The sequence below is a fragment of the Primulina huaijiensis genome, chromosome 5 (assembly GCF_012295235.1).
Source record: "Primulina huaijiensis isolate GDHJ02 chromosome 5, ASM1229523v2, whole genome shotgun sequence".
Classification (NCBI taxonomy): Eukaryota; Viridiplantae; Streptophyta; class Magnoliopsida; order Lamiales; family Gesneriaceae; genus Primulina; species Primulina huaijiensis.
Window position 1 is genome coordinate 23091612 of NC_133310.1, and position 27517 is coordinate 23119128.

Consider the following 27517-nt stretch of genomic DNA (forward strand, 5'->3'; position numbering starts at 1 on the left):
AATAAATTTCCTTGCCTTCGATCTTTGTCCGTATTCGAAAATATTGACCTTAGCCACAATAGGATTGATAAACCTTCTTTCGGATACCTTGTTGTTTATTCAATACGAAGCTTAACAACCAGTTCCTCCACATTCATCTCCTTTTGTTTGTGCTTCAGATAATTCTTGAAATCATTCCAAGCCGGAGGCAGCTTTTCAATCATAGCCGTCACTTGGAAGGTTTCACTCAGCACCATGCCCTCCGCGTGAATATCATGCAAGATCACTTGGAGTTCCTGACTGATCACCATTTTGAAGTCTATCATCTCGTAGTCCAAGAATCGACCAACAATAAATTTCTTGGCCCCGATATCCTTGATTTTGTATTTCCGATCCAGAGACTCCACAATTCGATAACCGTATCCTTTTCACTATACATATTGTATACCAATATTCATTATGTAATTTCTATACAAAAAATATGAATGGTGACATGCATTAATAACACTAGCAGTTTACATATCTCCGTCAACCTCAGCTGGTTTGAGAACATCTTCGGTGAAGAACCTTGCTAGATTCAAGGTTGTGAGATATAAAACATCTTATGTTGCCACTTTTTGAAATTCGAGCCATCAATTTTTTCTGGCTTGTCATCATGGCTTACCGGCATTGTAGCAGCAGAAGTAATGACCTTGATAACAGGGGCAGTGACCTTCGGCACTTTTGAGTCATTTGAATCAATAGTCATATATGAAACAAATCACGTAATTAACATACCAAATCTGTTTTAATATTGTTCAAGATTCGAATACAAAATTTATGAAATAATTGTGAGTGTTCGTAAAACAAACTTTATGATATAATCAGAATATAATCTACAACACCAGGCACAATATTTCGAGTATCAAAATTTTAAATTTTTTTTCCTTGAATTAACAAACACCACACTCTAAACAGAGTTTGTATGTCAAAACTTGCTGCAATAAAATATAGGTAAACAAAAGACCAACAAACAAATTTGTTGCACGTAAAATAAAATAGTATTCCAACTAAAAACAAAAAAATAAAATAACAAAATAAGGAAACAAACAAATCGAAGCATGTAACAAATACAGTTTCCTTAAACAGATTTGTCTTCTCCACAAGGTTTTTGAGGAGTAACACTTACAGACACCTGTTTTCTAGAGCTTAATCCACAAGGATTGGGCTTTCGACCTTCTCCCAATTTTCATTAAAAATATCTTTTCATAATATTAGATAGGAAGGCAAGGGAATCCTACCCAGACCAAAACCTTTTTCAGTGTTATCGAAGAGTGGATCGAACTTTGGGGACCATTCCTTAGCCATAAGGCAGTGATCCAGCACCATCAAGGGCCTTTCATATTTCACATATTCATAGTCATCTATCGATGCAAATTTAACGAGAAAATACTCATTCTCCATCGCCACCAGTTCAATCGGAGCCTTTGGCCTCCATAGCGCTTTGATGCGTCTGAGGATTTTTCAGTTGTAGTCAATTGACCTACCCATAACTTTCTCCATCAATGTTTGGCACCATGGCCTTCGAAATTTGACTTTTTCCCCTCTTGTAACTTTGACAATATGACATCATCCTCTTTGTTCCTCACCGTAGATTTCGTCGTCAGAGATAAATCATCCCTCCTTAGGTTGATCATATATTGCATTGTCGTTTATTCTTCCGAGAAGAGTCTCCGTAAAAGTGTGTCTGGTTTCCGGTGCGAAGAGATATTGCATGTCTTGATTCCCATTTGGTGGCCCTTCCGAGGGATTTTTAACCATATATGTCAATTCATTAGGATGATTGATGTTTGGACGAATAAAAAATAGGATTTGGATTTGAAATCAATAAATTTAGAATTTTATTTTTAAGTTTGACATAAAAGTTAAAAATTAAAATGTGATGTAAGACAGTTAAAAATAATATTGTTTGATATAAAAAATTATATATCGCCTATCTTTAATTATCTTGCATCAATATCATTTTTGTAAATATTTATACAAAAAATATGTATTTTATATTTTTTAAAATAAAAATAATAATATCATTATTAAATATTTTTTTAAGAATTGAAAAAAAAAACCTCATTATGGAAGTTTTTTTTTAAAAAAAATTGATAAATTAATTTTTTAATATTAAAAATATTTGAGATTCTTAGTAATGGTAGGATTTTCAGTATAAAAAATTTTTATTTGATTTTTACATAAATTTATCAAAATATTATATATATTTTATTATAAAATGTGTTAATATTTTTTTAAGTTTAAATCCCATTTTTTTAAGTTGAAATCCCATAAAATCTCTTCAATTTGACAAATATTTCATTTAGTTAAACCAAATCCCAACAAATACAAATCTCATTTTAAAATCTCACATTTTCAAACACTTAAAATGGAAATTTCTAATTCACAATCCTATCAAATCCCATTTTTTGGTTCATTCCAAACCCAAAAAATTCTTTGGTTTCTTCGTGATACGTTCAAGGAGGTCCGCTTCCTGGGGAGACCTAGAGAGAGAAATTTTTCCGTAGGTTTATCGATAATATTGTAATTATAATAATAATAATAATAATAATAAAATATCCGACTCTCATTGGTGCATGATCATTACCTTCAACTTCATCAAATTTGCTCAGATTCTCTTCTGGTTGTGCAAGCGCAGTCACACGATCAGAAGAGGACTTTAGCTATGTTGGCACTTTTGCAATTGATATCCGACAACTTATGAGTAATCATACTTCCATAACTTTGAGCTATGTGATGTGCTCAGCGAATAAAGTGACACATTCATTAGTTTCTTTTGCTATTTCTTCAACATCCTCGTTTGTGTGGAAGCCAGAGACTTTTCTTTCTTGGTTAGTAAATTTTGTAATCTTGGACCTTGATATTATTTGAATAAAATTACAAGTTTTACAGTAAAAAAAAATAAATATAAATAATTGTAACTATAATACAAACTATTAATTAAAGAAAGAAAAAACATATAACCTAGCCCTGCCAGCCCAAAAACCTTATCATCGAAGGCGCATAGTGTCCCACCAACTCCGGAGCAGGAAGCAAATAGATGTTCTCTCTCGGTAAATTAAGATCAAGCCAATTATGATATTGTGGGATCAATTGCTTGCAATTTACTGTAAATCTTTGCGAACTTCTGCATCTCATGTGTGGATTTTCTAATAAACATCGCCAATGACTAAAGCGATTTGTTCTTGTTTTGGGTTATTGAAATTGATGTCTGCTGTCGTTAATTTATGAAAAATATATATGCATCACAGTTGTCAAAGGCTGGCGGCTGGCTCGAGTTGGAGTGTCCTGCGCTCAAATTTGCCCCTGAAACCTATGGGCTGCAATGTGGTTCCAAAACTTGCGTTTGGTTCCCTACAAATTGAAATTAGTTCACGTTTATCTCTGTTCTTGTACCAAAGATCTCATAAAAATACAAGTTTGGTGCCTCAGCCTTGATCATCTACCACTTCCTCTCTCTTCTCGCATCTTCCCTCCGCCACAGTCAACCTCCCCGACTTGCCTTGGCCAAGATAACTAGTGTGGCCCTCAAGATACTATTTTTGTGTCATTGAATTTTTAGCCATTGCTAGAAATCGACCTCTTGAATCGACAATGAAGGCGATCGTAGCTATAAAATACTGGTTTTCAAGTACTTTAGAGGAGCGAGAAGTAACAGTTCCTGAAATTAAGGACAATGAAGTATTGATCAAGGTGTGGGCCGTTGGTGTCAATAAAGATGACATAATTGATGTGGCTACAAGTGTCAACTGTTTCTGCCCAGGCCTTGAATGCTCAGGAATAATTGAAGCTGTTGGAAGAAATGTCAATTGTTGGAAAGTTGGAGAAAGGGTAATCGCCATCACCCCAAGTGATGTATTATAGAATGATAAATTATGTTTGTCCCCTGCATTCCTTTTCAGGAAACATTATTTTTTTTAACCTAAGCATGACAATTTTGCAATGCATAAAATAAAATTGTGAATTTCAGGTTTGTGCCATTCTTGAGGGAGGAGGGTACGCCGAACAAGTGGTCGTCCCGGCGGACTTTCTTCTTCCAGTACCTGATGATATTGATTTAGATGATGCTGCAGGCTTACCTTATGCATCATGCTGCATATGGTTAGCTTTATTCAAAATGCAGACACCCGAGACACTTAAAAGATAAAATAATACTGGTGAGAACCAAGACTAAAAGCCACGGAACCACAATCTAAAAGGACTTGTATTTTATAAAGTGAGAAAGTGGTTTGGATCCATATTTCTGTTTTTCCACTTGTTTATACCTAAATTTTGAAGTATTATGAGAACTTACTTATGTTTATAAAATTTTTGGTTTTTAATCATTGCAGTAATGTTCTCTATTAAGTGATAATTAATCGTTTTGTATTTGTACTTGTTTGTAATATTAGAGTTTTTTTATTAGATTTTCTCATCTTTTATTGTAAATTATCAAAGTCATAAACTAATTTAGAGTTCTATAAAATCTAGATCCGTGAAGGCTATAACGGGATCGGCCCATTGGCTATACAATATGCGAAGTACATGGGCTTAAAAGTTATTGCCGCAACAGGTGACATTGTTTACTCCATTAGAATTTTAGGCCTATTCTCGTTTTGTGACAATTTAGGGTTAATACATTAAATAGTCCTGTAGTTTGGGTTCGTTCCTGGTTCAGTCCCTCAATATATTCATTTTTGCCAGTTTAGTTCTTGAAGTTTTGAAAGTTGGCCTAAAATAGTCCTCGATATTAACTCGATCGTCAACTCACTGTTCGAACAAGCGAACTGAATCCAAACTATATGGATCATTTGGTGTGTTGTCCCAACAATTTATAATGTCTTTATTGTTGCATATGCTCGTTCTTATTGATGGTTTTTTAGGAAATAGCGACAACTTATTAACTGATGATTATTACGGTGCTGACTTTTGTGTTGATCACACATCGAGACGCTTTGTATCGGTGGTTCTGAAGAAAACTGGACATCTAGGTAATGTTGCACCTATGTTTTCAATCTTGTTGAAAGATTTGGTGCTTGGCATGAAATTTTTGAACTTTTTCTCCCCTAACAGAGTTTTTTCCAGCACCATGATGTGGTAGGTCGTAGCTGCTGCGTTGATTGTTTAAACAAATTGTTATATCTAATGTTTTTTGAATGAAAATAAAAGATGTTCCGTATCTCCATTGGTATTTCTTGTTGGCGTAAGAATGGATGATTCCTATTGGCATCTTAATCGCCTTATTCATAAGAGATTCATAACTTACTGAAGTCTCACATTGGAGATACAAATGGAGTTTAATTAACCAAATGCTTCTCTATACATTGGTAATCATGCTGACATTTTCTTATTTGAGTAGCTTTTTAATTTGCACTTCAGAGTATTTTTACACTTTCATGTTGAATGTGTAATGAGTAAGTTCTTTGTTTTTCATTTCACTAGGTTGCTAATATTCTTTTTAGGTGTTGATTTTGTTCTTGATTACGGAGCTTCCGATCTTGAGAGAAACATTGAGTGCCTTAATACCGGGGGAAAGATTGCAATTGTGGATTTGGGTGGAGAGAAATGTGTCAGTATAAATTTCATTATACTAGGATTAATGCAATCTGAAATTAAAGGTAAAAAATGATCAAATTTCTTTGTGCTAGTGCGTTTTGTTGGCCTAGAACTTATCCCCAGTTATTTTTTGATGTACTTGTTATTAATATTTGCAGTCATCAATCTACCATCTAAAGATTTTCAGTACAAAGCTTCTGTTATTGCTGGACTGAAAGCTGATTTGTGGCCTGCCGTTCTTCAGAAAAAAGTTGTTCCTGCAACCGATTATCCTTTTCTAGCGAGTGAAGTTGGACAAGCTTTGGACCGTTTAAAGAACAATGATAGTACTAGGAAGATTATTGTGCGTATGGATTTCGAGAAGTCCAGTATGGATTTCGAGAAGTCCAGTGGCCATCTTAAAATGCAATAAATATATTCACACCTTGGATGATATCGATAATGCAGGAATCGGTACTCTTTTCTTTTTTTTAAAAAAAATATACTCTTGCTTGTAAATTATTAAAAAAATACTCTTGCTTGTAAATTAGGTACATCTTAATTCTTGGGTTCTAATTAATTACAGCTGCTTTGATTACGAGTGAGCGAACTAAATTTTATTGTAACTAGTAGTCGGAGCGCACGTATGCTGTGTGTATGTTTTTTACAATTATAGCATATAGTTTTATTGTTAAAATTTTTAATATTTTCTATTAGTTATCTTTCATTACGTACGCATAGGGGTGTTCATCGGTCAGGTCGGTTCGGTTTTCGGTTTTTTATTTCGGTTTTCGATTTTAGAAATATATAATCCGATATCCGAATTATTTTTCTTCGGTTCGGTTCGGTTTTCTACCAAAACGGTTCGGTTATTTCGGTCGGTTATTTCGGTTTTGGTATAATTATTTAAATTAATAATATAAATATATTGTAAAATATAATATGTTAATTTTTTACATGTTTTCTTAGTAAAATATTTAAATATAAGGTCTAAATTAATTAAACAAACAACTATCAACTAAAAATTGTTCAAAATAGATTTTCATTCACTAAATATCATATCAAAATATATAATATAAATAAAAATATAAAAAAATTATTTATTTAATGAAATTTCGATTTTTTCGGTTTTGGCATATATAATCCGAAACCGAACCAAATAAACTTCGGTTTTAACATTTATATCCGAATTATAAAATTCGGCTTTCGATTCGATTCGATGTTCGATTTTTTCGTTTTGGATTTTCGATACTTTATGATATGTTATTGTTGTTTTAATATTTATATCGGAATTACATGCATTTTACTAATTGTCATTGCAGCAGCAAAGGTACTTTATGATATGTTATTGTCGTGAAACCAATGGATACAGTCTCAGGATTCAGAATAACATTATCTTCCAAAAACAGTTTCATCAAGTTCTTGGAAAACCCACTCACGACCACACAACCCGCCTGGTTTCTAGGCACAGGCACACAATCTCAATACCCACATTCTCTAAACTTCCTCACGATTGCCTCATAATCTGACTCCCATGGCACTGTCGATGCCCGATCAAATATATAGCAGGGCAATTGTTCAGTTTCCCTTTCTTGGCCATGTGCAGGGGCGACCCTGGGATGGTCAATCTGGTGCCACCGTACAGGCCTCCAATTAAAATGGGGGGTTCGGGCCACGTCACATTCCAGATTATCCAGATGCTTTGTATATTGTGTTGAAGGATTTAATCTTCAAAGTTTTTTAAATTTAATAGTGGGCCTATCAGTCGATCACTTAAATTTTTCAATCATCTTTTCGATCCTTAATCATTTGCCTATCTTCCTGTTAACCTAACCTTTGAATCGAAGAAAACCTAAACCAACCGACGAGAAATTCATACTTGTGACTATGAGAGGTAAATCCTTGTTTTATTTTGATTCTAATTTTTTTTTCAAATTTGCAAAAACAATATGGAATTTCTCTGGGTTTTCTCTCGTTCATACCAGTAGGCTGCTCTCGTGTATAGCTCTCTCTATAGCTCATGTCGTGTTGCATTCTATTTACTCCTAGCTAAATGACGTTGTTTAGTGATGTTATTTATTGTTAAATAATATTAGGGAATATGGCCATGTGTTTGTTGGCGTCTTGTAACACCGCTGAATCATTTGATATCAAAATCTTTACATAATTTAATAAAACTGTTTAGTTCTTTAATAATTAATATGTTTGGACAAATGTTTGACATCTCTTGCTAAAGATTTTCCCTTCGGAAAACTCTGAAATACTTATTCATTGTGGGGAATCTTGGTTGTGTATTCTTTGATAGCAAAAAGAAATATGAGGATGAATTTGTCTCTGTACCACGAAAATTTACATAAGAATCATTTCTTGTTAGCACTTATTACAAAGTTTTTTGCGTTAAAGAACTTATTATTTGATATTTTAACTTTATTTCTTTGAATAATGCATAATGTACCGGTTGTCTTCATCCTTTGGTAGTGGAGTAATTGGATATAAACTCTTTATGTCCGAATATTCACGACCTAGAAAGATAAAGTGTCATATGTATGGGGAAAAATAATATTCTCAATCTCTTTTGAGCTTTTTGCTAGCTAGTTTTGAAAATGTGTCGTTATCATTTAATGCGGCTGTTTCTTTATACATTTAGATGCAATTGTTCTTTTTTACATCTTAGTATATATGTAATAAGTGGTTATCCGAGAGCTTCATTTGTTTATTTATCTGCATAAAATTGGAATGCCTCCAACTAAGAAGTATCAGTCAGGACATGATAAACGGAAAAAGGAAAAAAAAAGTTGAAGAATTTATTGAGTCTCAAAGAGGGGCTATCAACAGATTTTTTGTCAAACAATCGGGAAATCAATCACTTGAAGATTTGGATAATGAAGAGGAAAAAGAAAACAACTGCAATAAATTACATGAAGGCTTAGCCGTTGAAAATGATGTAGAGGAAGATGTAGATGAGATTGAAGGCAGTGGAAATGGTGATGGCTTAGTCTTTAAAAATACTTATTCTGAAAGTGGTGATGATGTTATTAATGTAGTAAAGGAAGAATCAAGTTCATCAATTTTACTTGACATTTTTTATACTAGAAACTGAGAGAATTTAGATCCCAAGTGGAAGGATCGATTAGTTGAAAAGGTCCTATACGAGATGCATTAACAGGGAAAGGTCACAAAAGTAGATCAAATTGACGATTCTCTTCGGATTTCTACACTCATATTTTGCCAAATGGTCAAAAACACCATAGAGATTGGTTGGTTTATTCAAAAGCACTTGATAAAGCATTTTTTTTTGGTTAAGTATTGAGCATGTCAATTATTATGCTAGCTGGTTTGAGTTGCGTATCATGTTAGTGAAGGGTAAAACAATTGATCATGCCATTCAAGATCAAATCAAGAAGGCAAAAAGGAATTGGAGGAAGCTATTACAACGATTAATTTCAGTTGTGAGAATTTTGGCTAAACAAAACTTAGCATTTCATGGTAGTAATGAGAAGCTTTATGATGATAACAATGGAAACTTAATGGTTTTTGTTGAGATGATTGCTGGGTGGGACTTAGTGATGAAAGAACATGTTGAAAGAAATACTCATCATCATTATCTTAGCCACAAAATTCAAAATGAGTTGATATGTCTGTTAGCTTCTGAAATCAAAAGTTCAATTCTTCAAAAAATTAAAGAAGCTAAGTTCTTTGCTGTAATACTCGATTGCATTCCTGATGTTAGTAACCAAGAGCAAATGACTTTGGTTATAAGATGTGTTGATGTTTCTACAGGTCTAATGAAAATAGAAGAGTACTTTTTGGGATTTTTGAAAGTGAATGTTACAATAGGACAAGGGTTCTTCAAAGTGTTGCAAAATGTGTTGAAATGTTTTGACCTTGATATTGATAATGTCAAAGGACAAAGATATGATAATGGGGCAAATATGAAAGAGACACCAAAGCGTACAAAAAAAAGTGTTCGATATAAATCCTAGAGTATTTATTATACACTCTATATGGTTGTCATTGTTTGAATTTAACACTTTGTGACATTGAAAATTCTTGTGGAAAAGCAAAATATTTTTTTGGATTAGTACAACAAATTAATACAATATTTTCCCATTGTACAAAGAGGTGGAAAATTTTGATAGGTCATGCGACGGTAAAAAGTTTAACTCTCAAGCCATTGTCAATCACTCGATGGGAAAGCCATATTGAAAGTGTGAAAGCTGTGGTACTTCAAGCTCAACAAATTAGATAAGCTTTACTTCAAGTTGCAGAAGAAAGAGACACTGACTCAAAAATAAGAAGCGAAGCTAAGTCTCTAGCAACATTTGAACTTGGAAATTTTGAGTTATTAATCGGCATGGTTATTTGGTCTGACATATTAGGTAAAGTTAACATTGTCAGTAAAGACTTACAATCTGAAAACCTGTTTATTGATGTTGCTATGACCAAGGTCAAGGGGCTAATTGCTTCTTTTGAAGAGCAGAAAATCTGGATATGAACAAGCCATCAATACAAGGATATGAACAAGCCATCAATACAACGAAAGAACTTGATACAACAATGGATATATTGATCCTATTTTCCTAAAAAGAGACAAATATATAGAAAAAGACATTTTTGATGAGGTTACATATGAGTCTTCTAGAATACCTCAAGAATCTGCTGAAGAAGCTTTTAGAGTTCATTATTTCTTGCACATAGTTGATCAAACAATTGTGTCATTGAAGAAAATGTTTGAGCAATATGAGGAATTGAAGATATTTTTGGATTCCTTTTCACGGCTGAAAAGTTGAGTTCATTGGTTGACGAAGACTTGAAAGTTCATTGCAAGAGTTTTGAAATGAAACTACAAAGAAAAGAGGGTACATGAAAGATGCTTCATATTTGGATGAAGATTATTTATATCAAGAACCGAAAATCATACTATATATGCTACCAAAGGAAACAAAAACAGCAAGTGAAATACTATTATTTTGTAGAGAACGAATTGTTTCTTAAATTCATTCATTGCACACCGGATATTATTGACTATTCCGGTGACTGTTGCATATGAGGAAAGAAGCTTTTCTTAATTGAAATTGCTGAAATCTTGCTTGAGATTAACAATGACCTAAACAAGATTGAATGCAGGTTTTGGCTACTATAACCTTCCCAACCACGATTTTTTCTTTTTTTTTTTGTAGGTATTTTACAAGTAGTTATAATTGGTCAAATGAAAAAAATTTTGTATTGTCTTTTTTCCAAAAGATTCTTGTGGGCTTGGAAATACTATTATATATTGGATTTTTTTATTGCTTTTAGACTTGGATTTACTTTTGAAAGTTTTTTTTGTCTATGATTTTGGTTGAGAGTGAGTTTCTAGAAAAACTTAATTATGAAATATTGATGGATGACTTTGCTGATAAAAATGTAAGATCAGTTTTTCACAGTTAATCGTAATAGAACACATTTTCCTTTTTCTATGATGTAATGATTTTGATTATTACTAATGTGGAATATAATTTTTCTTATTATAGATATTAGTTTATGTGATCGGATAATAAAATTATCTTTATATAATTGATTTTATTATTATTTTTATATAAATACAAATGGCCCAATTTTATTTTCACATCGGTCCCTTCAAAGTCTAGGACCGGCCTTGATTTTAGATTTGTCAAGGTGCAACCTCTAAAGAATGGAACCATGTCATGAAAACCATGATTAGGAGTCATAAATCGGATGTGTGGTACGATGCTTGAACCGAAGGTGTCGGGCAGTCAGGCAGATGAGATTTGGAAGAATATGGGATTCGATAACTGGCTAAGAGTTAAGGTGGTTGGCTTCAGTGGTGGTATTCGGATTTTTTGGAAGGATGAGACTAATCTGAGAGTAGTGTTTATGCACCCTCAATTTGTTCTTGCTCAGGTGAAGATGGATAATTCGGTCAGTTGGTTCTCATATATTGTGTATGCTAGCCAAATGCTATGCTGGGAAGAAAACTCTGGAATATAGACGACAACGGGATGGGTCAGGGACAAGTTTGCATTCCCAATCACCGTCTCCGAATTTTATACTTGGCCCTATCCCCGTCCCCATCCTCGCATTTTCGGGTTCGGGGATTGGTTCGAATATGCGGGAATCAAATCCCCATCCCCCCTTGTTCAAAAATATTAATAAGGCGGATTCGAGGATTTTCTGAACCCGAACGTATTATTTATTATTATTAATATCAATATTAATAATTATAATATTATTAATATTTTACAGTCAAAAAAATATTATTAATATTTTCAAAAATTAATATTATTATATTATTAATATTAATAATAATAACAATAATATTATTTTCAGGACAAGTTCGGATATGGGGATCCTCGAACTATTTCGGGGATTATAAAAAATTCCCTAACCCAAATCCAAAAAAATAAGAGATCTCCGTCTTCGTTTAGGATTTTCCCTGCTAGGAAAATTGAAATTCTTATTAAAAAATGACCTTGATGCAGAGTGTCTTGGTAGTGGGGGACCCTAGATTTCGTTAGGATACAACAACTCCGTGCTCACGGATGAAGAAACTAACTCTACCGATGGGAAATCTAACCACTGTACTATAGGGTTTTCGGAATTTATGTTCCATCGAGGCCTGTGCGGGCAGAATGAATTTTTATGGATCATTACAATAGTGGGAATGAAGCCCAACCCATTTGTATTAAATGGGCCTGGCTTCATATGGTTTGTACATGAATTACATGACCCAAATATTTTAAACTTGGTATCTCACAAAGGACCATCTCTTTGTACCGTTTGATAACTGAAAATTGACGGTTTTCAAACTAAGGGAGGTCGAACTTTTACAAGCCACAGGGCCCCAACTAAATTTACTTGAAAAATAATTATCTAGGCGTTTTCCAAACTAGAAACACACAATATAAAACTCCCTAGGAGTACCTTGTTTTTGCAGTGAGCATTCTGTTGCCCTGGTAAGCAACCTCCTTTACTTCAATTTTTATACGTTAATATTTTATTAAACATATGGTAATGTGAATGGAAATCTTCTGAGTTTGAAGACCAAAATTGTACCTTTGTTGGTACTGAATTTGCTTTATTCGCTCGAAGCTGAATTTTGGGTTGCTGTAAAGTGATACCCTGAAGCTGTCGCGCTATTCTCGTGAAATTTTTCGTCTTGCAATATTCGGTATTATGCTTGTTTGATATTTTTTTTTCCGGTTATTAATTCCGGTCACATAGTTGTAAATTGGCTTTTGTGCATGTTTTGTATTTACTTATGTGTCCTATTTGTAATCTCTGCACCATTTCAGCGCTGCGTTATGTTTTTCACTTTTGTGCCTTAGGCTGACCCCATCTTCTTGTATTATTTTAAATCATCCCTTATTTAGGATTATGCACAGCCGGATATTTTGTTTAACTTAACTGCAGAGTGAACTAGGAACGTCCTCACGTTTTGATATTGTGTAATATTTGATATGTTTGACTCTGCAGATGAAGGTTGTGGATTATGATAGCTGCGATGGTCCACATGTTTTACGAGTAAAAGAGGCTCCAATGCCCACTGTTGGAGATAATGAGGTAATGATAAAAGTAGCCGCGACTGGACTAAATATTTACGATGCTTTGTGCCGTCGGGATTCTCTACTTCCTTCGCGCGCAGCCAAGTCATATCTTGGGTTTGAGTGTTCTGGGGTAGTTGTTGCTGTTGGCTCCGAAGTATCTAACTTTAAAGAGGGCGTCGAGGTGTGTATCAGTTGTTGCTGACTGAGCAGTTCAAGGTTTTTTTCTCCACATTTAAACAATTGGGTTTGTTATGACAACGCTTTTTGTGTTTTCCATTTATACCAGGTTTGTGCGATTCTTAGAAAAGGGGGCGGGTATGCAGAGTTTGTATCAGTTCACATAGATTTTGTTTTGCCAATTCCTCGCGGAGTTTCCATTGTTGAAGCAGCAGCGTTGCCACTAGCGTCATGCTTCTCTCTCTATGCTCTTTCGATATTGTCCTAAGCCACCCCGAGCAAAAGAATCTTGGTATGGCCATTTTTTGAAGCTAAATCTAATAGTTTATAAAAATGAAACTTTAAAAATCAACTGCAGATACACGAGGCTGCAAGTGGATTTGACATATTTGCTCTTCAATATGCTAAGTACGTTGGTTGCAAAGTATTTGTTGCAGCAGGTAGTATTGATTATTGTTTTCATTTTGTGTTAATTTATCCTGTGCAACTGCAGTTGCATTTTAACTGTTCACGGCCATATGTATTTGATTCTTACCTTGCATGCAAATGGATAAATTTGATGTATTCGTAACATTCCTATGGTTACGGAAAATAATATGCCTGCATCATAATAACTGTCTTAACTTATTAATGCCTGTTTGCCCAAAAAAACGTATTAATGCTTGTTTATAAAGTAATATCACAAGATGGCTTTTTTCTCAAGGCCATACTAGTGATCACAGCTTTTTTGTTGAGCTTACCTTTTGACATTTGGAAAATTAATTGACTTCTCAGGAAGTTAGAGAATAATAAATTCTCTCTAGACCACTTGTGATGACCTACTAGATGTGCTCATGTAATGAGTCACAAATCACAATGGGACTGATATTATGTTGTGATGTATTGGATTGACTTTATTCGACACATCTCATATTCCAAATGTTTTTGGCTCAGCATGTAGTCAATGGCCTTGGAAATATTTAAAGACCTCAAAATTTACAACCATAAAGGCTTCTTTGTCAAATTCCTTCAAACAGAGACATGAATTATTGATTGTGTTGATCAAATGGCCGTGATCGTTCTTGTCCTGAGTTTGCCGGCTGCTTCTTCATCACCCATCATGTGGGCACCTTCTTCAAACATTCAACACCCAAACTTTCTGTACCCGAACCACCTAGAAACACATCTCTCCAGTTCTCAATAACTTTATTTTGTAATCCTTTTCCATTTTGATGTTACTATTCATAAGAAAGTAAGATATATATAATTTAAGTCATCTATAAAACAAAGTACAAAAAAAACACGCATGCCAACATATTCTGTAGTGCCCTTACCCTGAGTCACTACTAAACAAACTAATAAGCATGCGATAGTAAACTAGATAACAATAATTAAACAACGGAAACCAAATAACTTAATCATCTTACAACTCAAACGAAAACAGAATAATAACCTCAGTTTTAAACATTAATATAACCATATTGAATACATAATCCTGCACGAAAAACCAAATAAAACCTCCGCTGGATCACCACTGAAAATTCCAACTGCTCTAGCCACTGTCCTGGCCATCCGAACTGTCCAACCTAAGACCTTCACTGTGGATTGGGGTGCCCAAGATAAAAACAAGGACGTGAGCGACAATTGCCCAATACGATAATGTACGAGTGTACAAACTGATATGATGCATGTGAAATACGATATGCTCGGATATCAAGGATCAAGTCAAGAATCTCATGCTCAGTCTAGAGGCGCCTGAGTGTGTAGTCTTTGATCTGCCCTAGGCATGTTTTGGCTCTCACACTCATCGTCAAGACGTGGACCTACAATGTCCAGGGTCATTAGAGCCTTCGGGTCCCGTCGAACACTGTAGCTCTCGATGCCCAACCGTCCAAAATACAGAACAGGGTTGAGTGACCCCAACAAACGAAGTATATATCAAAAGATATCTGGCCCAACGTGATATGTCATGCATAATATGCCAAAACAATAAAAATAATTCATGCAACAGATAAATATGCAGTATATGAGAGTGTATACTACGCTTGGATATCTCAGTCAGTATATCACGTACCTCAGTAAAACAATCTGACAGAAAGTTACTTTTCTGAACCTAAACAATACCAACATAATGAAATCACTGTCAAGCCAGATCTTGAATTACCAAACATGTTTCAAAGTTCTTCCTAATGATCCTTAAATCACTATTTAAGGCTTTAGGATTATCCATGCATCCATCGTCAGCCCGTTGATGACGTCTCAATCTGCGTGTCCCGGTTCACCGACCCCTCCTCGAGTCGACACTATCTTCGAAGCTTCCCGACACTAAACTGTCCTAGAAAATGGCTAGAAAATCTAAGGTATATGGCTAGAATTCGAGAGAGAGTAGATGAGGGAAAGTGGTGTAGGAAAACAAATGAAATCAGCTTCCATTTATTGGCTGCAACCGGACTAGTTAAAAGATCCAAATTCAATCTTATCTGCCACGTGTTATAATCTCATTCGTGTAGTTGGATTTTTCGGGATAATGTAATATGAAGTAGATTGGGTGGTCCATTTTAAATCTGGTGGATCACAACAGGTTAAACTCGAATTATCAATTCCTTAATAATGTTTAATTAACAACTCTTTAACAATCTATTAATTAGTAATTCATTCAAAATAATGATTCAAGTCATTACATATTTCTTCCATTCATTTGATGTGACTAATTATTTTTCGGCCTTCATCCCAAGAAATCCCACTTTGCTTTTGGGCATCTGCAACAACACTAATATTTTTTCCAAGCCTTGACCCTATTTTTTAATATTTTCTTTTGTCAATTAAGGTGCAATTTGGAATTTAAATAGATCGCAAAAAATGCTTGTGTTTTCAAGTATCTCCATCTCATTTGTTTCTTGAGCCATTTGGTCAATCAGAACCTTTGCCAAATGGCTGTCCATGTCTCCATTCCATGACACGTAATTCCTTGATGATTTACATAGTTTCTTATGACATTCACCTATAGATTGACACGTCATTTATGTTTAATACTGGCACTTTTCTCAAACAACTAAGTTTCAATTGATATATCCCACAAGATAATAACTGCCAGTAGAAAGATAATCCCGTCAAAGTTCAAGGCTAACAATCTCTATGTACATTATCACGTTTTTGGCATAAACAACTCAGCAATCAGCCTAAAACACAGCCATTGGAAGAAATAGAATTGCAGAAAATAATTTCTTAAATTCCAAATGGTGATCAATACCCGTGACACACATTTCCAATCGAATGATCGTTACTCAGATGGGAAAATCTAAAAAAATACAAAACACTCTAGATCGGGATTTGCGGTGTTCATTCTCATACTGATAAAAAAATCCAATGCCCAAAGAAGTACAAATAAAACACCCATAAATCCAAGCGAATTTCATTTGAGTATCGAATTGAAGTGCGAAAACTTGAATTTGACTGACCATACTTACTCAAAAAACACCATAAATTTCATATTAAAATCACTACTCAAGCATTTATCTGAACCCACACACAGAGATACAAAAATACATTTCCAGAAAAAGTTTTAACTGAACCTGTGCAAGATTGATACAAAGAAGAAGAGCCAGAGGTGTTTTCGAAGAAGCAGGTGGGTGTGCGGACCTGAAGTAGAGGCCTGGATCGAAGTTGAATTTTCAGATCTGGGGATTCGGCATAACGTGTTAGATGAGTGGATTTCAAGACCATTTAAAATATGAGAATTGGGATTTGAAATTCAAATCAGCCCAATTTAGTTTCGCACCCTAACAGGGGGAGTGGATTTACATCCTAACAGGGGGAGTGGAGAGGCTCAGAAGGAGATAAACAATGAAGTATTAAATCCATCACATAGAAAAGAAAAGTGTATTTCTGAAATTATGATAAGTTTTTTTCTTATTCTACTATCACTAAGTCTACCAATATATACAGAATAATCAGACTTAATTCTAGGCACAATCCCTTAAGTTTAGGTGCTAGACAATAATCATCCTTAATTAGCTTATGTACTTAAGAAGCAAATATTCATAAATATCTCTACACAAACACAATATTTCCTTCTATTTTCTTCACAACCCCTTCAAGTTGGAGCAAAGATATATGTCTTGCCCAACTTGCTAGCGAGGTCCTCAAATTTTGGTCTGAAATACCTTTTGTCATCGCTTCGGCAACCCCCTGTTCAAATGTGACGAATGACATACAAATGATTTTATTCTCCAGTTTCTCTTTGATGAAATTTCTACGAACTTCGATATGGTTAGTGCGATCATATTGAACTGGATTGTACTGATTGCATATGTTTGTTGTCACAAAACAATCTCATGGGAGCCTCTCCTTCTATCTTGAGTTTTTTTAGTTCCAACTTCAGCCATAGTAGTTCACATACTCCATTTGCCATTAGACATTTTGCTTCTTGCTTTTCCAAGTGACAAGATTGCCCTATAAAAAATACAATACCCTGAAGTGGATCTTCTATTAGATATTGATCATGCCCAATCTACGTTAGTAAAGGTTTCTATGCTTCTCTGATTGGTTTTTCGAAAGAATAACCTTTTCCTGGTGAATTTTTCGGATATCGCAAAATCTTGTATGTTGCCTCCAAATGTTCTTCGTACATTCTATAATCTAATTGTCCCTGGGTGTAATTTTACCTTCACTCACATGCCTTACGAACATTGTATATCTGAGTGTAACCTTGTTTCTTGACTGATCTGGAAAATCTTTCAAACCAGGCCCGTGGTGATTGCTTCAATCCATAAATGGATTTATTCAGTTTACACACTTTTCCTTCAAATTGTTTTTCAAATCCGGTGGAACATCCATTGACACATCTTCTAACTCACCATTGACATTTTTCACATCCAAATGATGTAGAAGAGAGTCTAGGTGAATCCCTTAGCGACAAGGTTCGCTTTGTAGCGTTCTAAAGATCCATATGAATTAAGCTTCACTGTAAACACTCATTTGCATCCCATTGTCTGTTTCATGGAAGATGGTCAATTTCCCATGTTACATTTTTTTTCAGCGCATCCATAATCCATTTCCTCAAGGACAACCTTCCATTCTAGAGCTCTTAGAGCTTCCTGTATTGTCTTAGGAACATCCACACAATGCAACTGTGAGATAAAACTAGAATAAGATTTAGATATCTTATTTTAGGATACATTATTAGAAAGAGGGAGAGCAATAGGAAAGTCCAAGAGCTCTGAAGATTCTAGTTCAACAAGAGGAGATTCGGATTAATTACCTATTTCTGAAGGGGTTTGAAGGTTAGAATCCACCCTCGGCTCACCCCTTTGGTTATGTGGAGCTATGATATCTCAATTGCTTTGAGCTCGTCTTGTGTAGACTTCCCCAAATCTCCCAATATCCTCATCTCCTGTTCTAGTATCCATATTCTGAAGTTGCACCGGATTAGGTGTGTTTACATCCACATTAATCATGAAATCAATGTTCGGACTTTTGCTCGGTATCTTTTGTTGTCTCAAGATCTAGATTAAAAAGTCTTCACATTTATCCTCCCCCTGAAAAAGAGTGCTATAGTAAGCTTGAGATTCAAAAAAATTGACATCCATTGTTACAAAAACTTTTTGTGAGGTGATTAAAACACTTGTACTCTTTTTGTGAGGGAGAATATCCCAAAAAGTCGCTTTAAAGCTCGAGGATCCAGTTTATCACGACTATGATGATGCATAGGAACGAATGCCACACAACCAAATGCTATGAGCTGTAAATCAGATGATTTGCGAGATATAGGTAAGGTTTCTTTAAAAATTGCCAAAAGTAACTTGAAATATAGAACTCTTGACGGCATTTTGTTAATCAGGTAAGTAGCAGTTAAAATAATGCTTCCTCGTGAATATTTAGTTACTCTAGTGGTAAACTTTAGAGACCTTGTGACAACTAGGAGGTGTCTATTTTTACTTTTTGCCACCCCATTTTGTTGTGGTGTTAATTTGTATACAAGAGTTATGATGAATACTACTCTTTTATTGGGAAAAACCCCAAATTTTGATTAAAAAATTATGTCCGTCATCACTTCTGAATATGGGTGAGAATTATTCTCGCCTGTATTGTCTGTGGAGAAAGTCACACTTGTATCTGAAGTCATGGCCCTCTATTGGGAGACAGATTTTTTAGATATCTGTTTCGGCTACCAGTTCCAAGGCCCAAAGTGAAAATGAAAGTATAAAGAGGCCAGAGAGAGAGAGAGAGAGAGAGAGAGAGATCGATTTTAGTCTGTTACGGCTGCTTCCACACCCTTAGGACTGGTCGCTGCATCTGCTCTTCACGTCAGAGCTCTTATTTTCAGAGCTCTAAGGGACGTTCATACCTGCGTAATCAAAGCCCAGGCTCTGATACATGCAGAGAGGTGCAGAAGAAGACAAAGAATAAATAATTAAGTCCATCACACTGAAAGGAAAATTGTATTTCTGAAATCATGATGAGTTTTTTTCTTATTTTAAATGCACTAGGTCTGCTAATATATACAGAATAATCAGACTTAATTGTAGGCAAAATCCCTTAAGCTTAGGTGCTAGACAATAATTATCATTAATTAGCCTATGTACTTTAGTAGCAACTATTCATAGAATATCTCTACACAAAAACAATATTTCCTTCTATTTTCTCCACAATTAGTGTGTAGTCTCACATCAAAACCTCCTCCTTTTTCATTGTGTTGTGTCCAAATTTTTTATTTTTATTCTGCTAAGAGCATTCTAGAAACTGCAATGACTGTAATTATTCTTTGATTTCTTCAAATTTAATATTAGATTGTTTTTTCCATGTCATTCCTTTCTTTGATTAAGAGAATAAAAAGGGAAGGATCCCTGCTGGATTTGGTGAAAATAGCATAAGATTGGTGCTCGTTTCACCTGCCATGTTTTCTTAGCATGGTGATAATGGCGAACATAATCGATTTGTTTTATGCTTCGGCGAAATGAAATAAGCCGATTCGGTGGTCTTAAATGTTGAAATAGTGACAGGGTTGGTCAAACAGGGTTTTAGATGTTGTTATTACAGTGATATGTACTTGAGATATCGGGTGACTTTCAAAAGTAGAGTTTACATTGCTAAGTTTTCAAATTTTTTTGCCGAAGGGAATGTTTGATTAGTTAATTGGATGTGGCGCCACGCAATTCAGGTGAGAACACATTGGGGCAGCATCATGCCCATACCCCCACCATATTTTGTGAAATATTCATCAAGTGATATGCGACTAAATGTATGCTTTTTCTAGGAATGGAAGAAAAGCTGTTGCTTTGCAAAATGCTGGGAGCAGATGTCTGCATCAACTACAAGAAACAGGACTTTCCCGAACGCGTAAATGCTGAAACTGGAGGAAAAGGTACATGCAGCATTATCGTGCTTTTTTACAATTATTATTTAGGTAAAAATTTAGTTACAAAAACATTTTCACTTTTTATGGGCTGATGAAAGAGAGTTAGACATTACAAAATCATTTGGGTATCACTTCCTTTTCTGACGGACCTTATAAGCTCCCTAGTCCTTCCAACTTGTAGTGAGGTATATGAGATATCATTTTAAATATTTACAGAGTGCTCACATTTTATAAGATGTTAGATGTAGCTTCTGAGTGTAGCGGCTTAACATTTCTCCTTGATTTAATTGTGTCAAAACCTCTCAGATTTCACTAGCTGCTACTTCGGGAATAACTTTTTGCTTTATTTTATATGAGATATCATTTTAAATATTTACAGAGTGCTCACATTTTATAAGATGTTAGATGTAGCTTCTGAGTCTAGCGGCTTAACATTTCTCCTTGATTTAATTGTGTCAAAACCTCTCAGATTTCACTAGCTGCTACTTCGGGAATAACTTTTTGCTTTATTTTCCTCTGCCTATTAATATGTCTCAGTTTGCATAGAAAATTTGTTGTTATATTATTTCAATCGTAGTTATTATCGACCAAGTGTTAAAATCCATCACAAACAGCATCTTAATTCTCGTTCGAAAGTATTTTTTGATAAATCAATTTCTTCTTCTAGATAAAGGATTATTCCACGTAAGGGTTCACAAAAACTTATATTTTGGGCAGTTCTTTTCCCTTTCAATACTATCTATTTTGAACTTGATCTACTTCACAATGCTGGGACACAGGATCCTTTAGTCCTGAAACAAAATTCAAGTATGTATCACATTCCACCATATTGTGTGAGAACCTTGTCATATTTGGGAAACATCATCAACCAATCAAAAAGTGCGAGTCTGAGTTGGATTCTTTTAAAAGAATATATATATTTAATATTTATATATTGTGCACATTCATCAGTCATCGTCGTTTAACTGCATTCGATTTTTCTTGGAAGTGAATGGCCACTTCTGACAAAGATGTTGGTCATGCCGTCATGTACAAATTACTGAACACTCGTCATGGAGGTAACAAAATAACAAGAGAATAGTACTACAAAGCATAAATCTTTTCCTTCCTCGCGAGTACAGCATGATGAGCCCAATCTATGGCAGAGAATAGCTTATGCTAGATTCTTTTCTCGGTGAGATGAAATAAAGTGGTGTGTTTAACTGTTTTCAATAGATGGGAGAGATTTCTTGCAGGGGATCAGACCACGAGTTGTGTACTCCAGATGCTCTTCCATAATTATGTTCCATTTCCTATTGAATATAAGAGTATTATCAACAAATGTCGACTAAATCATTTTAATTTGTTTTGAGGATGTGCATTACTTGTAGACATTGATAAAACATGATATAAAATACCCACTTGAAACAGTAAATACGGACTATTAGATGTAAGGAGAAAGCTACAACATCCTCAGCTTGTTGAGGAAGAGGAAAAGTTTGAAATCCTGATTCTATTAGGTTCACGTGGATCTAATTATATCAAGTCTTACAAATTGTTTGAAACCCTATGCATATTCACTTGTAGTTATTGCGTATTGAAAGAACAACAGACATGATAATCTATAGGTGCTTGATTATCTTACATGATTATCTTGCCTTCTTCTGTCATGTTGAGTTAGAAGTGGAAGAGTAAAGATATCGTCATATTATTATGTTTGAACCTACAATGTGATGGATGATCAATAAAATATCCAGGTGTCTCGTTGACCAACGAAAATGATGCAGAGTCTCTTATCTATATAGTATTGTGTAGATCAGAGCATATCTATCTGGTTTGTTATCGAGACATATTTGCTTGGAGTTCAATTTTTTAGTCTCGTACTTCTTAGATGTATTTATGGTCACATCGCACTTTACACAATAATATGAGGGTATGAGTAGCAGGTAGGAAAGTGGTTTGTGAGTTTGTGACCAAAAGGGTGTCCCAAAAACATGTACCTTTTGAGTGGTGTGATCGGTTGCAACATTGTTGCATATGCATTTCGATTGAGACATTATGCATCTATATAATGTAATATACATTTCAATGAATGGGAAAAAGAATTTTGGTAGATTTATTGTGATTGTATTTTACTAACTTCAGTGCTTGATTCGGTACTACATTGTATGTATATCTCAATCTCATGTCACCGATGCCTTGGTTCTCTATATCTAACTCGGCCATCTCTTTGTAGGGGTGGACATTATAGTGGATGTCAATGGGCGTGATTATTTTCGAAGGAACGTGGACTGTCTGGCCATAGACGGGTCTCTTGTCAGTTTAGGAGCCAAGAGTGGGCGTTGTGCGGATATTGAAATTTCGGTCCTCGGGGCGAAAGATATTCGTGTTGTGGGTAGTTACTTGTCCTTTTAGATGAATTTTTTACTTAATTCTTTTCGTTTTCTGTTGATACTGATTATCTTTTTACTTAGCTCCATTTTATTAATGACTTTTAATGGTGTATATAGGTGGGGGTGGGGAGTTGCTACGTCTAACTTCTGAAAGATTGGGTTGGCTTCTGTCTAATGTTGCGGTAAGGTTTTGGCCACTAATAGAAGCTGGATCTGTGAGGCCAATAATTGGAGCTATTTTTAGCTTCTCTCAAGCCGCGGAGGCACATAGAGCCTTGGAGGAGTCCGTTTTCCAGGCAAACTATTATTGGTTCCCAGCATCTAACGTTTTTTAGTTCAAACGAAAATACATCGAGTCTTGTCATCTTTCGTTTGGTTGACGTGTAGGTCCGTGGTTTGTTCTTGGAGTGAAAAAGTATGGTTAAAAAGAAGGGAGTAGTTTGTGGATTATGATACGTGTATTGCAAGGGACGGCGAATGCTTTTGGGACTTGTGCCCGTTGCGTTTATGAGTTATTTCATTTATTCGATGGAACTCATTTATTGTCTGGTCCACGGGTGGATATGATGATTCATGTTTTGTCAGATTAACGTTATCAACATTGATATCATACAATCTACAATCGGTAATTAAACAAATTAATTTTCTTCATTTATTTAATTATTATGTGGTATGTATGAAACTTATAGAATGTAAAATGTGTTAGTATGTATTAAGATTTATATATGATGATGTTAAATAAGGTTTTGTTTCTCATATTTCCAAAATAAAAATAGGATTGTTAAAAAATTTAAATTAAACCAGTAAACTATTTGACAAGGAATACTGTAAAGATTATTATGTGTTATTGGTGCAAAAAAATTTAAAAGATAATATTTTTGTGTTTTTTCAAAAATTTACGATTATCCTCTCATGTTTATCAAAAAATGGACACGTGTATTGAGAATTTTTAATAATTTTTTTTATGTATCATTTAGTAGCTTATTTAGTAATTTCAGCTGTCAGTTTAATAAAAAAAATTGGGTTTTTTTTAATTAAGAATATTTATATTTGATTTTAATAATTGTTTGTTAAATTTGTTATTTTTTAAATTTTCTTTTTAACTTTAAATTTCAAATTTACCTTCATTTATCCAATTATCAAATTGATGTAGAGTTGTATTCCAAGTTAATTCACTTGGTGATTTTAAATTTTCTCCCCTAGTGTTGGAAATTTAGTTTAATTAAAATGAGATTTTGTAAATCGTGTCGTGAAAACATCTCTAGTCGTTGGTTATAAATATTTAATAACCGAAAGAGAATCATATCCAACATATATTCTTGATCTTCTTTGAGGATCCATTTTAGTGCGTTGTGGTGGACTAATTGGAACATATACCTACCACATATCCAAAAATTCTTATTTAAGAAATATTAGGCTCTTGGCTAAAAGCTAGTTGTAAATGAGATAATTCTTGGTAACTAGTTGATCATATGCATATATTTGTTGCTGAATGCAAAATAGCATGTCCATAGACAAATGCGGGGGAATTTGTTCTCATAATTAATGGTCTAACTATTAATTGGAGACGCTTAATCAATCACTCTGCTAAACTATTTTGTGTATGAACATGAGAAGTAGAATGTTCAACAATTATCTCAATTGATATACAATAATCATTAAAAGTTTGGGATATAAATTCATCGGCATTATCAACACTAATCCTCTTTCAAGCCTTGATCAGCAATTATGTGACCGAGTTCTTGGCCCGCCTGAATTTATTATTTACTTCTGTAGACAAATGATGAGCAACAAAGGTCCAAGATCATATATCAAAGTTCATATCAGATTTATTCCCAGGCCAGAAGTTCTTGAATTGGGTTATGTCATGTTGGAAGCCATTTGTTTTGTGCTTCTTTCTCTTTTTCTACTTTGAAACTTTATGACCAAATGTCGTTCTTTATCGGAAAATAGAAAAAAATTCTCCAAACATATCATAACAAGCTATACATAACAACAATACATCTTTAAACAATACAGGTTTTTACAGGTGAGATACAAAGACCAAATGGCCTAAAAAAAAAAAAGAAAAAAAATATATCTTATGAGCAATATTTCCTAAAGTTGTTTGCTAGCTCTGGACTTCTACACTTAATCTAAAACCACATAACAGATCAAGCCAAACTCAAGAATTTTCTGTCGGCCATGTGATCATTTCAGCACTTGTGGATCGTGAATGGTTGCTATATTTATGGCAAACTTTTTGGACGATGAAATTCTGCTTATTTGCCATTGATGAGCTTTCACAGTGGAACAAGAAATTATTACAGTGTTACCAATATCCAGCTAATTCACACCATTATCAGAGCTGCTACAAGCTTGATTAAGAACATTATTCCCAAAATCCCCATCCAAGCTCAAAAATTAGTAATTGGATACATATTTTATAAGCATCCGATTTTAAAATAAATATGATGCTAGATAATAAATAATATAATAATAAAATAAATAATAAAAAAAATGGGAAGAGGAATAATGCAAAAGTTAACCTACATTCAAACTTGAGTGCAGAAAGAGAGATTAAGTGCAGTAACAGATTAAGAAGCTTTGCTATTCAGAAATAGCTCAACTTTATTAAGAAAGAAAGATAAGAAAAAGAAGCAATGAGACACATGTAGAAGGAGCACAGACTCGCCCCAAACGTGGAATTGCACCTGAAATTACTCAGCCTCCATCTATGGGTGCACTGGAGAGCTCCAAGTCGCTGAAATGCTTGTAAGTCGATTTCTTCACGTCGTGAGTTGTCGGAGCGCCACCTTTTGGTTCTTCATATAGGTCATCTATAGATCACAGTTTTTTGTCTATATTTGCTCTCTCTTCTGTAGCTTGCTTGATCTTTCTATCTTTATCTTTCAGTAAGAAAAATGTCTCAGCCCGGACACAATATGTGACCACCGAAAAAATGATATGTCACTTAGCCTTAAACTTGATAACGAAATGCCCAATAGTACGTTAACCGTCGAATCAACCAACATGATGTCTTTTTCTACCATAAGAAATATCTCCATGCAACAAATAGACATCTATAGTGCCATAACACCCCACAGTGAACGAATCTTTTTAGCTCATCACGAGCATAAATACCCCCAACGCCTAGCCCAATGACTAGGCTGGTCTTTATAACCAAGAAAAATATTCTTCAAACTACTAAATCTCTCATCTGGCCTAAACTCGAGAAATCGACAAAACTTGATATACCTGAACAGTATCGGGCATATACAAAACAACACAGCTCAAAGACAAACAAGATTATCTTTCAAATATGCCAGTAGCAGGACTCATAGTATGCTGAAAATGACTGATGTCACTCCGCAAATCATTTATAGTTTAGGAAAGAACATCTACATTAAATTAACAAAAATATAACATCACAGACATAAATTCATAGCAAACAAATATAACCGCATACAGTAGTCACGTCAACAAGTACAATGAAACTAATACATTATCGTCACATTAAATTCACAAAACACAGCAGATTGATGAATTATCCATTCATTGTAGGGCCATTATAAAAGGATGATAATCAACATACATCATTGCTACTCATGGAAGGATGGTCGCTCATTCCCTACTCTCTGACATTGTTATTTCTGACAGAGCAAGTTGCCCTTGAGCCTAGTTATATCACTCACGTTCGCACTGAAAACTATGCAAATGATTACCAAGATATGGTACCCCATATCATAAACTTGAGTACGACACTTGTATCGAGGATTAAGAAGCTTTGCTATTCGGAAATAGCTCAACTTTATCTAAACCGTATTTTAAGAAAGAGAGATAAGAAAAGAAGTAATGGTACACAAGTAGAAGAAACACACACTCACCCCAAACGTGGAATTGCACCAGAAATTACTTAGCCTCCGTCTGTGGGTGCACTGGGGAGCCCATTCCTCTGCGGGAAATATGTTCCACGGAAATCAGTTAGGCAAGCTCCAAGTCGTTGAAAGGCTTGTAAGTCGATTTTTTCACGTCGTGAGTTGTGGGAGCTACCTTTTGGTTCTTCATATAGTCCGTTATAGATCACAGTTCTTTTTCTATACTCTCTCTCTCTCTCTCTCTCTCTCTCCCCCTCCCTCCCGTAACTTGCTTGACGTTTCTATCTTTATCTTTCAATAAGAAAAATGCCCCAGCCCGAGCACAATATTTGACCACCGGAAAAATGATATGTCATTTAGTTTTAAACTTTATAAGCAAAATTCTCAATAGTACGTTAAACGTCGAATCAACAAGCATGATGTCTTTTTCTACAATAAGAAATATTTCCATGCAACAAAGAGACATCAACAGTGTCATAACACCCCACAGTGAACAAATCGTGTTAGCTCCTTCTGAGCATAAATACCCCCAACGCCTAGCCCAATGGCTAGGCTGGTCCTTATGACCAAGAAAAATACTCTCCAACTACTAAATCTATCGTCTGGCCTAGACTCGAGAAATCGACAAAACTTGATATACCTGAACAGTATGGGGCATATACGAAACAACACAGCCCAAAGACAAACAATATT

At 34.7% G+C, this 27517-nt stretch overlaps 3 protein-coding genes across 5 annotated transcripts; all 3 read left to right on the forward strand.

Annotated features, from left to right (window-relative positions):
* The first annotated feature begins 2967 nt into the window (after positions 1-2967).
* LOC140977317 (uncharacterized) lies at positions 2968-6203 on the forward strand. 2 transcript variants are annotated; one of them, XM_073442023.1, is made up of 7 exons: positions 2968-3074; positions 3273-3852; positions 3992-4178; positions 4492-4573; positions 4884-4991; positions 5463-5618; positions 5715-6201. In XM_073442023.1, the coding sequence occupies exons 4-7, from the start codon at positions 4546-4548 to the stop codon at positions 5966-5968; spliced, it is 546 nt and encodes a 181-aa protein (XP_073298124.1). In that variant the 5' UTR covers positions 2968-3074; positions 3273-3852; positions 3992-4178; positions 4492-4545; the 3' UTR covers positions 5969-6201. The 2 variants fall into 2 exon arrangements, with proteins under 2 accessions (XP_073298124.1, XP_073298123.1); XM_073442022.1 differs by lacking the exons at positions 2968-3074; positions 3273-3852; positions 3992-4178; positions 4492-4573 and having other exon boundaries at positions 4580-4991; positions 5715-6203.
* LOC140977759 (uncharacterized) lies at positions 3616-4368 on the forward strand. Its single transcript, XM_073442495.1, has 3 exons — positions 3616-3852; positions 3992-4122; positions 4353-4368. The coding sequence occupies exons 1-3, from the start codon at positions 3616-3618 to the stop codon at positions 4366-4368; spliced, it is 384 nt and encodes a 127-aa protein (XP_073298596.1).
* Positions 6204-6909: 706 nt separating the features above from the next.
* LOC140977318 (uncharacterized) lies at positions 6910-23571 on the forward strand. Of its 2 annotated transcripts, none has more exons than XM_073442025.1 (7): positions 6910-7429; positions 13012-13263; positions 13369-13551; positions 13618-13699; positions 20494-20601; positions 22811-22969; positions 23085-23571. In XM_073442025.1, exons 5-7 carry the CDS (start codon positions 20496-20498, stop codon positions 23300-23302), a joined length of 483 nt encoding a protein of 160 aa, XP_073298126.1. In that variant the 5' UTR covers positions 6910-7429; positions 13012-13263; positions 13369-13551; positions 13618-13699; positions 20494-20495; the 3' UTR covers positions 23303-23571. The 2 variants fall into 2 exon arrangements, with proteins under 2 accessions (XP_073298126.1, XP_073298125.1); XM_073442024.1 differs by lacking the exon at positions 6910-7429 and adding an exon at positions 12473-12706.
* Positions 23572-27517: the final 3946 nt, after the last annotated feature.

What these genes read in the sequence shown, in the direction of transcription:
- LOC140977759 (XM_073442495.1), top strand. Translation starts at nt 3,616, where the DNA reads ATGAAGGCGATCGTAGCTATAAAATACTGGTTTTCAAGTACTTTAGAG. An exon ending in GTTGGAAAGTTGGAGAAAGG is followed by an intron (nt 3,853 to 3,991) that starts GTAATCGCCATC and finishes TGTGAATTTCAG; the next exon opens with GTTTGTGCCATTCTTGAGGG.
- LOC140977317 (XM_073442022.1), top strand. Translation starts at nt 4,838, where the DNA reads ATGTCTTTATTGTTGCATATGCTCGTTCTTATTGATGGTTTTTTAGGA. An exon ending in GAAGAAAACTGGACATCTAG is followed by an intron (nt 4,992 to 5,462) that starts GTAATGTTGCAC and finishes TATTCTTTTTAG; the next exon opens with GTGTTGATTTTGTTCTTGAT. An exon ending in AATGCAATCTGAAATTAAAG is followed by an intron (nt 5,619 to 5,714) that starts GTAAAAAATGAT and finishes TAATATTTGCAG; the next exon opens with TCATCAATCTACCATCTAAA.
- LOC140977318 (XM_073442025.1), top strand. Translation starts at nt 20,496, where the DNA reads ATGGAAGAAAAGCTGTTGCTTTGCAAAATGCTGGGAGCAGATGTCTGC. An exon ending in TGCTGAAACTGGAGGAAAAG is followed by an intron (nt 20,602 to 22,810) that starts GTACATGCAGCA and finishes ATCTCTTTGTAG; the next exon opens with GGGTGGACATTATAGTGGAT. An exon ending in GAAAGATATTCGTGTTGTGG is followed by an intron (nt 22,970 to 23,084) that starts GTAGTTACTTGT and finishes TGGTGTATATAG; the next exon opens with GTGGGGGTGGGGAGTTGCTA.